This window comes from Pungitius pungitius, chromosome 2, assembly GCF_949316345.1.
Source record: "Pungitius pungitius chromosome 2, fPunPun2.1, whole genome shotgun sequence".
NCBI lineage: Eukaryota > Metazoa > Chordata > Actinopteri > Perciformes > Gasterosteidae > Pungitius > Pungitius pungitius.
Window position 1 is genome coordinate 8,482,121 of NC_084901.1, and position 15,027 is coordinate 8,497,147.

Consider the following 15,027-nt stretch of genomic DNA (forward strand, 5'->3'; position numbering starts at 1 on the left):
AACCACCACACAATTATTTACAAATTATTCACAAACTGCACATTATATACAATTTTTCTGTAGATAATAGCTGTTTATGGTGGGCAATACTCCAAAGTGATTATCATCCTGTAAAATGTCCAACTCTCATGGTTATGTTGTTCTCAGAGCCACTGCTGCAGCAAGTCCACACACTTTACAAACACCTACTGGTTTGAGAGTGGTTTGCGTAACCTGGGGTGCTAAAAGAGAACTCACCGTGGTGGTTTTGACTCGGCCTCCGGGCTGTGTACAAGTCCAGCCAGATTTATTGACTAACAGGTCACAGCCTTCGTCCTCCAAACATGGCACCATCTCACACCACTGCTTTTTCCGAACAATACCAGCTGCAGAGAATAGCGAAAAAAGAGAAAAAGAGTCATTGGTGAAGTAAAAAAAAATGGCAGGATTTAACAGATGAAGAAAAGCGATAGAGGTTGATGCACAGATGTAACGATTAGAATAGAGGGAGCCGGTAGAGGGACAACAGATGGAATAAGACAGATATGGCCAAAGAGGGAAAATGAGAAAAATGTTGAAATACATTTAAATGGAGTGAAAACGCTGGAGAGATGTAGAGGGGCAGATTGGAAGACGGATGAGGAATGCAGGTAGATGAAGAGCAATGAAGTAAAGAGACAATTGAGAGATATGGGGGCAGGGGATGACAGAGCGAAGATGAGATGGAGAGAATCAGGCAGATGTGGAGAGAGATGAGAGTTGATGTAGAACGCTGTGGTCATTCAGGTAAATAAAGTCAAACATCACAAACAGATGATATTTAGCAAGTTTACAGCCCTTCTTGCATTCTGCAAGATTAAAAAAAAACACACAAATAAAGATACAAATATTGGACATTTAATGTGTTCCAAAAAGTTTGTTTATAACGTGTTTAAAACTTGTACTTCTTGAGAACTAACGTTGTAGGAGTCTGCACTGCTTTATTTCAGTTTCCATACTTCCTGGATCAGGCCCAGGCTTGGTCCTTCTGCATTGCATTTTCCCCGCTGTAAGCTTCTCTGAGAATGAGACGCAGCAGTAACAGCTATAAATATAGTGGCAATTCATTTGGGGGGTTTCGGTTTGAGAAAAGGGATGTTGCAGCTGCATTCCAATCTTTCAGCCTTTCTTTAGTTTTTTTTTCATGATGGATAATCTTTACCCAGTGTTGCCATAGTTACTTTAAAAAAGAAATCGGATTACTGACTAATGATGACTCCTTTAAAAAGTAACTTAGTTACTTTACAGATTACTTGGTTTTAAAAGTAATTAAGTTAGATTACAAGTTACTTTATTCGTTACATTCAGCAGCTGCAGACTGGTTGTTGGATGTGTGACCGCTGGTACGCGTGTGCGCAAATACGGACATTTGCGCACACGCGCCCCGCTGTTATAACGGTAGGGGAAACACTGTACAGTGTGTACAACGAACCTTGATATTTCCATCTTTAGTTGACAAATACTCAAAATAGTGATTGTATTTCCAACTCTAACATGCGCATCTCTCTCCTCCTGCATTGTTGTTTGTGTGGCTGCGTGGCAGGTCTGTGAATGGACACGTGAGTGACCCTCATGCTGAAAATGGGACTTCATTGTCTCATAGGCTACGTGGCTTCACTCCCTGAGACGCAAGAAAACAAATATGTATTTCACTGTTAACGACAAAAATGACTGGTTTGGACATTATTATGGACTAAGATTACTCATTAGTGAAAAGGTGGTCAGATTAGGCATCACTGTCTGTCGTGTGAGGTTTGAGCATCATCACCAACCTCTGTTGCTGGTGTGTGCAGGATTGACAGTGATGCATCACTTTCTTCTCACCAAACAGCAATGAGTGTGTGCACGTTTTTTTGCTCCTTTTCCGACCAAAAGAGTATTGGAAGAAATTAGCACGCATTGCTAGTGTAAGGACAATGAAATACCTGTGACGAAAATGGAATCTTAAAAGCATTCTTAACAGCTTTAAACTTTTGTTCTTTTCAGACATTACATGTACCGCACACATTCTTTACAGAATACGCGGCCAAGCTAAATGTGTCTGTTTTTAGAAAGTTTTCTTTGTGACTGTTCAGAATATTCAAAACAATACGCTTTTTGACTCTGATGAAAATCGTGACATGTTGTTGGTTTAATCATAAAGTCATATTTACAATTATATTCAATAATTTCAGCATCCTATTTAGAAAAAGCTATTAAAACTATTGACTTACATACTGATATAATTCATGAAAGTACTTGTTTCTGCAGTTAGAGGAAATGTGAATGGCAGAATTAATATTCAAAGGACACTTACTTGAAATATGTGAAAAGTATCATTAAAAGTATCATTAACTTAAATATGCCTCTATAATAAGATATTAGCATGAGACAATAAATAAAACAACCCTATCATTACTTTTTTGTGTGAAACCCCCTAAAGAAAAGAGATCCAAATGCTGTCTTGCAATTTCTGTGAACTCAATTAATTTGAGCATTTAAGCCGTCGGCTTTTGACCGTGCACGATGTCGTAGTCAAGATAAAAAATACAGAAAAAACAGCTGAACTGAGACAGGCTCCAAATGCAGTACTGATGTAATATTAAAAAAAATTACCTTCATGCTTCACATCTTAAGTCCCAAGCAAAGTTTAACACATCCTTTAATGGTTCCTTCATCCTTATCCTGAGATGCTTTTTGAAAAAGGTTATTTCCCCAACACCCAAGCACATCCTGACACCACTCATCTTTTCTGATCCTTTTTTTTTTAACATTTTATCACATATTCATTAAAAATGTACTTCTGGTTTGTACTGCGGTTGTGTGTGAAGTATGCCAGGGCCATTTGCTAACTTTCTAATCTTCATTTACACCCAGCGACAGTAAGTGGAGTGTAGCAAAGATTATGTGAACTTGGCCTTGTAAAAGGTAAAGGACAGCAAGAGAGCAGCAGAGCAAATTAGAGGACATATTGAAAACACACCATTCATCGATGTGAAAGTGGAAAAAAAGAAACTGGGAGTTGTAATAGCCTGATGTTTGTCAAGATTTTTTTTCCCTTTCTTTTTTGATATATTGCCTTACTGTGAATTCATCACATTCTCAGGAAGGTCACTTCACTATTCACTCACTGCTGTTGTTTTGCTTCTAAAGTACCATCCAGCGGGGTGACCCTCAGCTGATGAAGACGTATTGCGACGTCAGCTGAATAATAGTAATGAGGCAGTGAATGCTATTATGTGTTTGTGCTCCACGCTGCATGTGTGTTAGATATGTCATTTTTGACTGATACACCAGTAAAACAGCTATACTATAAATGCGAGGTCTTAATCTCTTACGTAGTAACTCTCTATCTGCTTCACCTTGAACGCAACTCATCCAGTTTTACTAAAATACTAATACATCCACACGGCCATTATAACCGAAGCATCAGGTTGCTGTCGTGAAGTTTCAAATGTTCTTGTCAGATAAAAAATTCAAAACATGAACGCAAAAAAATAAAATATTGAGAAAAGATGAGAAAATGTTAGTATTTTTAGCGACTGTCATCGTCATTTCCAGTGGCACCAGGCAACTGCTTTTATCAACGAGGCTCAATTATACACATTGGCACTAAACAGTAGTCAATAAAGTTATGGATTAGCTGATGAACACAGTTTAAGAGCCACATAGTTTCCTACGGAGTGGGTAAAGACAAAAACAGAGAGCCAATATTGAACGGTTTACATTTAGACATTTGGACAGACATTGTTGTCCAAAAACACAGCTCCATGTGGATGCTCTGCTATGCATCTGTTAATAGGAAATGGTTTGCAGACATGTCAGCCACAACAACAATAAGAGTTGTTGATTTGTTACTGACACCTTTTTCTAATCCCAACAAAAGGCCAACAAAATATTGCAGTAAAATAATAATACATTTGAATGTATTTTATCTACCTAAAATTGATTTGGTCATTATAAAACAAAACACATGATTTTAATGATCCTAATAGAAACTATGCTTTTTAGGTATCAAATAATAAAACCTGAGACCATGAAAGTTTACTTCTTACCAAATCGCTGTACTTTGCGCCTTTGTGGATGTGGTGAGGACCCAAATTCACAGTCAAATGAGTCAAAGTCCAAATAAACCTCTCAAACTACTGCAGCTAAATCAACTTTTTTTTGCAATCCATCTATATGCTCAATATATCCTAAAACTCATTTCAAACAAATCAAGGTTAAATGAAATGGCTGAATAAGGCTATTAGAGGAAACTGCTCAAGTGACAAATAAAAGCCATTTATTTTAAAAGTATTTTGGCATTGTGGGGGTTTAGTATTCAGCCATAGTGGTTCTTAGGTAAAGTTTAGAACCAATTGTGTGTAACATTAAACAAAACTTTGACAGAAGACACAATTTGTTGCAGGTTTCCAAATGAATTTGTTCTCCACCATTTCTCTGTAAACTGTATCAGTGATACAATGACTTTTCTGCCAACAGGTAAAAATGACTGTGATTTCCCATATGAGTAACCAGAAACAGGAAAGCCAAGTAAAAGCGGTCCTTATTTGTCCCATTTGAATTTGAGTCACCCTCACTTAACTCATCTCCTGGCAATATCATCTAATAGTGACACTAGCTGCTTCCATTCGAGCGTATTACTGATGTGCTGGTGTGAGGCCACTGGCTCATGTTGAAACTTATAAGATTCAAGGTCATTGTGGAAGAGAAATATCCCTTAAATCTGCACCCACACATGCAGGCAGCCGAGCGCTAGCACGCCAGTGAGCACAGGCAGGCGTGGACCAAATATAGATACAGGTTTGATGCTATGTGTATGGGAAGGTATCAGTCTTGGTTTCATCAGCAGGAGATAAGGCGTGGAGAGGGGAGAACATTATTACACCCTCCATGGGACACTTATCTTCCCAGCAAATGGTAGATCACACTCATGTCAACAGCCAGCATCTTGGCCTAATAAATTCTGCCTAATGCCGTGCCAAGCCTGATACAGCAGGAGAACAATGTGTGTGAGGGAGAAACAAGTTGTAGGCAGGGCAGATAGTGGGAACGGAAGAGCGAAAGTACACCTAAAGACAGAGCAGATCTGGTGTAATAAATGCAGTACGATACTCTTCAAGAGATGGTGCAACGATACGAAAATGTCCTGAGATGATTCAAAAGTGTACAGATCAGATATGGCTTTTGCAGGGAGCCAGTCAGCAGTGTGTGAAGGACGGCATGGGTGGGACCTATTTGTGAAAGCAGGTATCATCGCATTATTTTGTTTATTTCATCGATGGCTAGAGGATTCCTACAGTGTTGTATTCGTGTCACTTAGGTTATTGTGGTTGCTCAACATGAGTTCGCCCGTGTGATTCTCTGCGAGGTTCAAACCGCCGTCAGACAGAAGCAAATCAACATAGCTCTTTATTCACGACAATCAGATCGTGAATAAAGATGAGATGGCAAAATTAAGCTCTTACTGATGCACAAAACCAAAAGCTATTAGCATTCACATGCATTTTCTTTGCACTGTTTGTCGATTCGCTGGCACTTCAGCCCACCTACGCATGTGCAATGCGTCAACGTGCTTTCCTTCAGCTCCGTAATGACAAGTACAAAACCCTTTTAACGAATTCACTTTGTTTTGTTTTGAATATGTAAGAATTGTCTCCCTAAGTAGGTCTTCCTACTAACAGTGTGCACATTTCCCGGTAACACGAAAAAACTCTTTCCTCTGAATGTGTTGCTGCTTTTGTTTCGTATGGCACTTAATTCCAATATACCTGTGGAACCAGCATTTGAACTGTGCATGAAAACACTCCCTCAGAGACACAGAATAGTCTCTCTGCAACAAAGTAAACAAAAGGCTCAGTGCCATTAACAATCAAACACTTTATTTTGTCACAGAAATCCTCTCCCATGTCTCCAACGGATCCATCTAGATAATTAACTGTACTATGGTGGCCATGGTAAGTTACGTTCCCTAAACCTAAGTCATGCCTGGCGGGAATTAGGAGGATGCTGGGATGAATGTGAGAGGGAAAACCTTGAATGCAAAGAAATAAATCCTTGTGATTTGTAATTAGCCAGCAGCTCTCTCTTCCCTCTCAGCTCATCTCCGCTAATTTTCACTTGTCTTGTTTTTTCCCGATCCCGCCCTCCCTCACGACCACACTTTCCTGCCTTCTATTTCTCCTCGCTGTTTCTTTCTTCCTCTCTCTTTGCCTTCTCATGCTTGTTCCTTTCCAGTCTATTGCGTTGCGCCTGATTTTCATAAGATTATTCCACCCGCTTGGCGCCCTTGATGAGTATCTGCACACTAAAAGCTGTCAAGGCCCTTTTTAAAAAGCCAGGGTTTTTTTTGGTTAAGTGAATTTGTGTCCCAAATAGCTCCTCTGCACTCATGAAACTTTAAGAGGCAGAAATAATGAGATAGCGTGCTGACTGACATTTCCAGACCTCAGCCTGTGCATACAGTATGCATGTGGGGGTGTTTCAAGTTGTGTGTGTGTGTGCTTAAGAAAGAATCACCTTATGATCTTTTGCCACCATATTTATCACTTCTGAGGTAGTGAAAAGATGAGTATCGGTACCACACCTCCTTTATCGATGTTATTTCAAACCTTTTGAATATATAAAGAAAAAGAAAACGGGTAGTAAAATATTCCCAAAAAGCAAGCAATTTTTGTTTTGATGTAATTAACAACACAGATCCCTAATTTTTTAGGTTGGTTGTTAGTGACTTTAAAGTGTCATGAGGCTCTGATTATGACTTGAAGGTAAGAACAGTCATTTTATACAGAAATGTCAAGTTTTTAAAAATGGTGTCACATCAATTAGATAGCTACTATTGGGACAAACATCATCCTCTAGGCCTTCTAGTCATACCCAATTTATTCAATTCCAAGACTGTTTATGGACTCAATTATGCAGAAATATTCATTTAAAAAATAAAATTCATACTGCACAAAATAATCGGCATGGTTTTCGGCTCTCACTGCATAAGATTAGCCTAACGTGGGCATGGCTGAAGGGGTACCTCCTGAACGCACATTTTCTCCAATTGTAATATCTTTAATGTGTACATATTGATAAATATATAATCATTTTATTATGAAAAACCTGAGATTCATTCCACAACCAGTCTCCCTTTGCTCTTACACATGTTAAAAAGTCTGCAAATTGAAGTTCATTTGCCACATTGCTGCGTCCAATCGTAATGGCCTTATTTCTGCACATGCATGCCTGGTGTTATTGTGGTGCATAACTGGCAGTTTTGGTGGTGTGCGATTGCCGCGGGCTTATTTTCCCTCTCTCTATGTGTCTGTGTACAGACAACTAGGTACTGCTGATATCGTTCAGTCGCAGATGTGCTCTGACATTTCCTCACAGGTGAATGCCAACAGCAACCCCTGATACGTGGACGTACACACACGCATGCACGTGTGTCCACCAGACACACACACACACACAAAGAAGGAGAGCCCAAAGGCACTGTAAGCCAGAGCAGGAAATGTCAACGCAAACAGGAGTCTGCGGAAAAGAGATCATTTGACACTAGTACCTACCGAGACACCAGCACATCAGCAGTGAATCAGCAGCACACTGGTCTGATGCGTCACAAATTCGCAACAACCGGGACGCTATCCATGTTCGGTCGCGCTGTTATGCCAACACTTTCGGTGGACGCTTCTTCGTTGGTGTTCAGCGGTTTCTATTTCCGGTCGGCGCCGGCGGACTGAGAATCGAAACTAGGAATCGAATTTTAAACTTTTGAACGATACCGTGTAAATCGCAAAGCTAGTCCCGATTCTCGATACCCAACCCTAGCTGGATGGTATACCATTTTCACATTTCCTTTGCGGTATGAATTTTTTTTAGAAACACAATTAATAACCCACAACTATCGCTCCTTAACGGGGTACAAACACCACGACACAACAATTTATGACACATGAACAGTTTGTCACACTAATAATCACAACAAGAAGATACTTTAGATAGTTTAGGGAAAACTCAAGTTTCCCATCTCAGGGTAAATCAACTCAGAGTTTAGGGTTTGATTCAGAGTTTGTTAAACCTCTTACTTGAAAAGGAGCCCAGAGATCCACCAACACGACTTGTGCCCAAGAGAGGAGCTATGTGCTGTTTTTGGTTTTAGATCAGACATTTTTTGTTTTATTGCAAAGTTTGTCGAGCCGCTGGTGTTGCCTCTGGTGGCAACACTACGAGCCACAACAGCTGATGTGCTAACACGCTAACACGCTAACTCGCTGGCCAATGGCCGGCGGTCCTTTTTGAAGTCAATGAATGAATGTGTTGACTTGAAAAAAACGGATGTACCGCGATTCCGCCAGAATAGCATGATATATATTTTTGGTCTTGTTCAAGACCAAATTTGGATTGTCTTTAAAACTTGAGAAATTAAGTGTTTTATTTTAACACGGCACGCAAAATGTAAAATGTATCGCAAAACTAAAGTGAAAAAAAGTGAAAAAATACAGCCACAATCACCATTTAAATTCCATCTTCAGTTTTTTTTAAATTTTTTATCTCAACCTCTTGGTGACCTACTGCTTCGCTTGATGTGACAACACCGAACTGGTATTTGACAAAGGCCACTTAAAATAAGCAAGAAAAAACAAAACAACGACGTTTGCTTATACTGCCATTATCAGCGTCTGGGTGAACAAGTGAAGGAGCGAGGAAATTTGTCAAATGGACAAGCACGGCCGCGTAGTGTGGTGCTGTGATGGGTTATGATGACAGTTGCAATTGTGATGGGGCTGAACAGTAATGAAGGTGACTATGTTGAAGTTGATGATAAATGACATAGTGACACAGTTAGATTAAAGTACATCACTGCCTCCAGGCTGCAGACAGAAATAAACAAACTGATATAATTTGTTTCTATTGCATGCCTTCTGTTAACTGCTCATGTGTCTACAGACGTATGAATAGGTTTGTGTGTGTGTTAATGTAAGTAAATGCATGCTCCTGGATGCATGTAAGTGAGCCCTAGTGTCTGTTAAGAATTTGTTGGTACAGCTAGTGAGGCCCGGACCCTCAAGACACCCCTTTTCCTCCCTGGATGTTGATGATTCTTGTCTATTTAGCCTTATTGACCCCTACATCCAAACTAATCCGCTTTAAATTATGCATAACCTTTTACTTGGCAGAGCTCCCCATAAATCTGTTTATTTCCCTTTTGCTGCCTTACAAAGCCTGCTAAACAAATTCAATTTAGCAAAACAGCAGTACAGCGTGAATGGTAATTAAACTCAGTACAGCTCTCAAAGCAGATAAAACCATAATCATTGCTGTTATTTATTTATTTATTTCATTGACTATTCGGTTTCACTTAAATCTGGTTAGTGATTTTTATTCTCTGGTCTTTTTTGTGAGTAATATGTGCACATGTGCACAAAAAATGCAAAAAATACCCTGTACCAAAATTTTGAATGTTATGCAGTGAAGGGGGTGTTTACTCATATACTTCAGTTTTTTCCCATTTGTTCAAAAAGCAGGGCAGTACACAGAATGCTAAAGAATTCTTTAGAGCCTACTCTTAAACCTTCACTCAAAGTGACACCCTCTATTTGCTATATTTATTATAGCATTTAGCCGGTACAACTTGTATATTTCAATGCGATTCCTTTTTTTCTTTCTGTTGGTAGTGATATACATAAGGACCCAAGAATATGAAAAAAATGTATAATATATAAAATTCAGCAACAAAAATGCATACACTATCCGGGCCCTTTTAGAACTTTTAAACTTTTTTTTCCTTTATTTTTTTTAAACGTTTTTTAGGATTTCCGTAGAAACCAACTCGAAGGTAACAAAGAAATTCAGCCTCTATCATCACAATTCTATCAAGATCAACAAGAAGTGTTAGTTGGTGGTTCTATCTGCAGTGACAAAGCCTTCTGCCTGTTTTTATTTAAATTGTTTTTATTTACTGTGTGCGACTTTCTGGCCATCAGCGTTTCGGCAGGGTCTGTGCAGCCCTCACGCGCCCGAGCAAGCATCCAGAATGAACCTACCAAATCAGGCGCAAGCAGTCCTTAAAAATGCAAATATAGTGAGGCAAAATGCCAAGCAGACAAAGCTCGCTCCAACACGAGGGTGAATCTGCGGTTAGCTTTCACTTCCGGTGTGTGCGCTTCTATGGTCATTGGGCCGGGTGGAGGAGGGGTCTATGAATGCTGGCTCTACAAACAGTAGAGCCAGCATTCATACTTTTGCTGGTTTGCACCTCTTGAACTTTATTTATTGAATGTTTTTATTTTAGTTACGGTTTATATAGTTATTAGACATGATCTTCTTCTATTTCTTTTGCTCAAATATTGAATATTGGTGACACATGCATGCACCATTGAATGCCTGCACTGGTAGTTGGAAGTTAAATAGTTTTAGTAGCTGTATTTCTTTTGTATTTTTTAAAGTAATCTCTGTAATCTCTCTCTTTATTTCTAACTTTCTGTGTTCCACAGCACTCAAGGTGTTGTTGTTTGATTTAACGCTGCCTCTGAGTGTACTGTTCAAAATTGCACCTTTTTTTCCCTTCCCTTTTTGGGACAAAGGCTCGCAAGGAATAGGACAGAGAAAAATATTGCTTATTCTTATTTATGTTACTTAATAAGAAAAAGCAGCATTTATGAACTTGCAAGGATGGTCATTTCTGTGCCTCTGCACGTGTAATTGTCAACCCTTAAAATTCTTAGAAAGTTTTGAAGACGAGGACACCTTCAATCGGAAGCATGTGTGCATTTCTGTGCTGGTGCTGTGCTAAGATTTCCAAGACCTCTCCACGTTACGTGTGAGCGATAGCGGGGCCCCAGCTGTGCTTTCTTCCACCACCGCTGCTCTGAAGACAGGGAGAGAAAGAGAGCGAGAGGGAGGTTGAGCTCCCCCCCCCCCCTTTCCCTCTCCATCCCCACCCCAACGGTCTTGACCCAGTTAAGACGGCTCTGTGACTGATAACCAAAGCAGAGGCCGTCAGACAAGCTTTATTGAGACAATAAATGAGCCGGGACTCTAGTTGCACCGCAAGGAACATTAGTTATGTATTTAGAGTACTGCTTGGCTGAACTCTGTATCCATCCTCCAGCCCCCCCACCACCCCCCCACCCCCTCTCCTCCCTCACCCCCATACTTGTCCCATTACTTGCTATCCCTTGCTCTTCTCTTCTTCACTTCCTAATCGCAGCACCTCTGCAGCGATGTCTGATGTCATTTCCTCCCATCCTGGCATTGCAGCCGCATCATGAAGCAATCTGGTTCTCACTCCTACACAATCCCTGCACCCGCACGCCCACTCCTTGCCAGAAAAGTGCTGAATTACAGATCAAAATCTCGCCAATCTGCCTTTACTTTTGATTCTATCTTCTTTCTTTCTGTTTTTTTCTGTTGCAAAACACTGCTACGTTTAGATTAACTTTGGAACTTTCCCTTCTCCCAATTTTGATGGATTTTTACCTCCGCATGACGTTTTCTTTGTGCTGTAGGTAATACACAAGAATATTTTATATAGGGGAAAAATGTACATAGAAGAACCTTGTTTCGTCTTGTATCCACTCTCATTAATCATCTTGCAACCCCAGAGATTTTAGGCCGTCGTCAGGGGGTCGAGCTAAAGTTTAATCAGTGGCTGAAAATTCCTTTTGAACGGATGACTTGCAATAGAGTAGTTTCTACATTGTTGTACTTTTACCCAATTAAATAGCCTGAACACATCTGTCACCGCTATATATTTGATGATGTGATGTCCAAAATGTAATATAAATATTAGCAAATACCGAGACATTACCTTTGGCTCAGAAAATTGTTGCATGTAATAACCTAATAAGAAAACAAGATCTAAATGAAGGTTTAAGGGCAATAAAGTAATCTCATTTGCAGGAGCCCATTGATGAGCTGTTATGAAGACACGGAAGAATAGACTGATGATTACCAGGCTTATGAATAATTTCATACCCACAGACAGCATGCAATACACCAATAACTATAGTAATTAGATGTACTCAACACACACCAATGTTGTCTTATAATTACATTTTGTAATCAATTTAGGTGAAAAAAAACCCCTCTCTTGCTCTTCTTTTTTGTAAAAGTGTTTGTTTTGCCTTGCATGTTTGTGTGTGGGCACTGTATTCAGCAAGTGTAGCCGAGCCTTGGAGTTTTTAACCTTGACATTTCCAAGGATCAGTGAGGATCAATAGCAAAAGGTCAGGGAACCAGTAACCTCTGGCTTGTCACGAGTCTGGGCACAGGAAGCCTGCCTGAGGCTCTATTGTTGATTGTCTGACACCTTTACAGTACATCCACAATCTGCGTCGATCCAAAAATGTGTCGCGCTTGGACAGGCAGACATTCAGGAAGTTGTGATCCATACATCTTAGTTGTGCGCGCTGAAAATGGCAAAACATTTGCAGAGCGTAAGCTATGTCAATTGTGTTTCTGAGAGTAGGGAAAGAAGACGAGGGGCTATTACCGACAGGAGCTCGTTTTCCACTAGAGCTATTTTTCACAGGGGAAGTTCCTATCAGAGTACCCTTTGTTTGTCATTTCACGCGAAGCAGAGTACCTGTGTGCTTGACATAACTACCGGGCTCCACATAGAGTGCTGTGGTGGGTGTTCTGAGGCCAGGATAGCTGTCAGTAAGCGCCTGGGGCCAATGGTAAACCCAGGGGACCCAGCCATTATGAGGTCCATCATGTGGGGGGCATTGAGCACCGAGATTGTAACAAATCAATGGCTCATTCGTCATTTGGTTTGGAAGGAAACCATTTTTTTTTTTTGGGGGGGGGGTTGAGATCCACTTTTCCAAACCAAATGAACCAATCACTCTCAACTCTCTCCTGGGGCCTCCCTGCAAGCTGGCATGCTGGGGAAGGCTTCCTTCTCCTTAATCATCCCTTTCCCTACGTTTTATCTCTTTCCCGCTGTCACTAATATTCGCTTTGCCTCGAAAGCATCTTTGTATTCGTTGTCTGTTGTTTTCCTCCTTCCCCTGTCTCTCTACACCACCCACGTCGCTTCCCCGTGATGCATTCGTAATCCAGAGAGGAAGAAGAGGAGGAGAAAGAGTGGAGAGGAGAATGGCTTCTACTGTTCCGCACTGATGGTATTTTGTGTTTAAGTGGGGGGCAGAATGTTCCTGCCAGAGTGCTGCTGATGCTGAACAGGACTGGCAGGTGGATTATACCTTGTACCGCCTTGTCCCTGGACAAATTTAAAGGCAGCCAAACAACTCGGCACCATGGGAGAATGTAGGTACAAGGGAGGCTTGGTGTGTCTCTCACTTCCTTCCATTCCCTCTTTTCATAAGGCCTGGCAACTTTTATTACAACTCCTGAGGTGGATATCTTTTCTCTCCCATTTGCTTAGCTACTTGAGTAATTGCACTTGCTGCGAAAATCTCCATCCAGGTGGAAATCACTAAATGACTTACTGTAGCTGTCATACTAGCTTGCAGGGACAGAGGTTTGTGATCCCTAAGCCTAGCAATGCTTTCGTGAAACCTGTCTGTCTTATAATTGTAAATATTGTTGTTGTTGTGTTTGTGATGACTTCTGATAGGTTAGTAGAAACAACACTAATAACACTTATGCCTTTAATTTTATTTATATCCTCAAATATCATCATCATGAGAGTAATATGAAGATGTCTACACTAAAAGACCTGTTAAACAGGAGTGGCATTTCATGGTTTTAGCATGAAGGCTTGCATTTAAAGGGAGATATCGAACCCAGGAGAATGGAATTAGCTACAGTGAAATGATGTGTCCTTTAAATCGAGTATTTAAAAAAAATAAAGAGGTGATAGTTGTAGAATTATTGAACCACTTTTTCGGAAACCAGTAAAGTCCCATTAAAAAAACTATATGAGGTAGAGTTGTGAATACAATTCCGATAATAATGGATTATGAACCGCCTAAACAAAAGGCTTTTAAATGCCAAATCCAACAATGGTTTATTTATTGAAAAACTAAACATAATTTGAAATGTCTCACAAGAATGGGTGACAGTATTATGCTTCAAAGAGCGTGCTTGCAAGTGCATATACAGGGAGAGATTTTACTGTGTGTGTGAGAGAGAGACGGAAAGAGACAGAACAATAGATGGGATGTGTCAAGATGGACAGATAAGTCTGCAATTCTTTTTTGTTTTTTACACAAGACACAAACACGTCAACATTACAGTATTGTCACCACTAATTTCCAATATCATTAAGTTCCGGTCAAATAAAAAAAAAAAAAAGAGACAGCTGGAAGGGCGATGAAACCGTTATTACTTGGAAGGCTAGTTTATCGATCGATACAAAATTAAACATTACAATTATTATGCAACACTGAAGGAATGGACATTGGATGGACAAACTAACTGCAGTGTGTACTCCTGCATGAATGCATTTATTTTGTTTTTAGTTCCTGTGACCTTCATCTCTCATCCTCTCTGCTGCCGCCCCCAACATGCATACGTGGCTCATTACGACAATCCATTTTGTTGGCATGCAAATAAGCTAGTTAATATTAATGAGAGTAATTAGTGCCAATGATGAAAGGGTAGGGCAATTGAGTGACTCATTGGCTCCTTCATACACAGCTGGACTCCATATAGTAATATATACATATTTGTTTCTGTGAGTGTATTCCTGTTCTTTTTATTCTTGTTTGGACTTTAATTTATGTTCAAATTATATTAAGCGTGTTGTAGTGGATGTATGAAATGGAGATTTTATACATGCACTACGACACGCAAAGAATAGAAGTTCCAGTTCCGTGTGTGTGTGTGTGTGTATGTGTGTGTGTGTGTACGCGCATTGGGGTTCTCTACAGGTAATGTTACATGTAGTCATAGAATGGTACAGTTAGATAAGAGGAGATGCAAGAGTTATTGATCCGTCTTCTTCCTGCACAGGGCTTGGTGAATACTTTGTCTGTGCTGTCTTGTACTTGTTGAGGTTGACAGCTGATTTGTGAGCGTGATTCACTTTTCACGCATTTACTAAAAGAGTGTGGAGATGGCTTTTTG

The 15,027-nt window shown here is 40.1% G+C and overlaps 1 protein-coding gene across 3 annotated transcripts in view; it reads right to left on the reverse strand.

Annotated features, from left to right (window-relative positions):
* Positions 1-15,027, reverse strand: part of tafa5a (TAFA chemokine like family member 5a) — a 103,081-nt gene that overhangs the window by 12,498 nt on the left and 75,556 nt on the right. For all 3 annotated transcript variants that reach the window (XR_005119668.2, XR_005119669.2, XM_037460752.2), the window contains exon 3: positions 238-365. Coding sequence is in view for 1 of the 3 variants with exons in the window: in XM_037460752.2 (XP_037316649.2) it covers positions 238-365 (128 nt within the window). In the remaining 2 variants the exon portion in view is untranslated. The remainder of the gene's footprint in view (positions 1-237; positions 366-15,027) is intronic.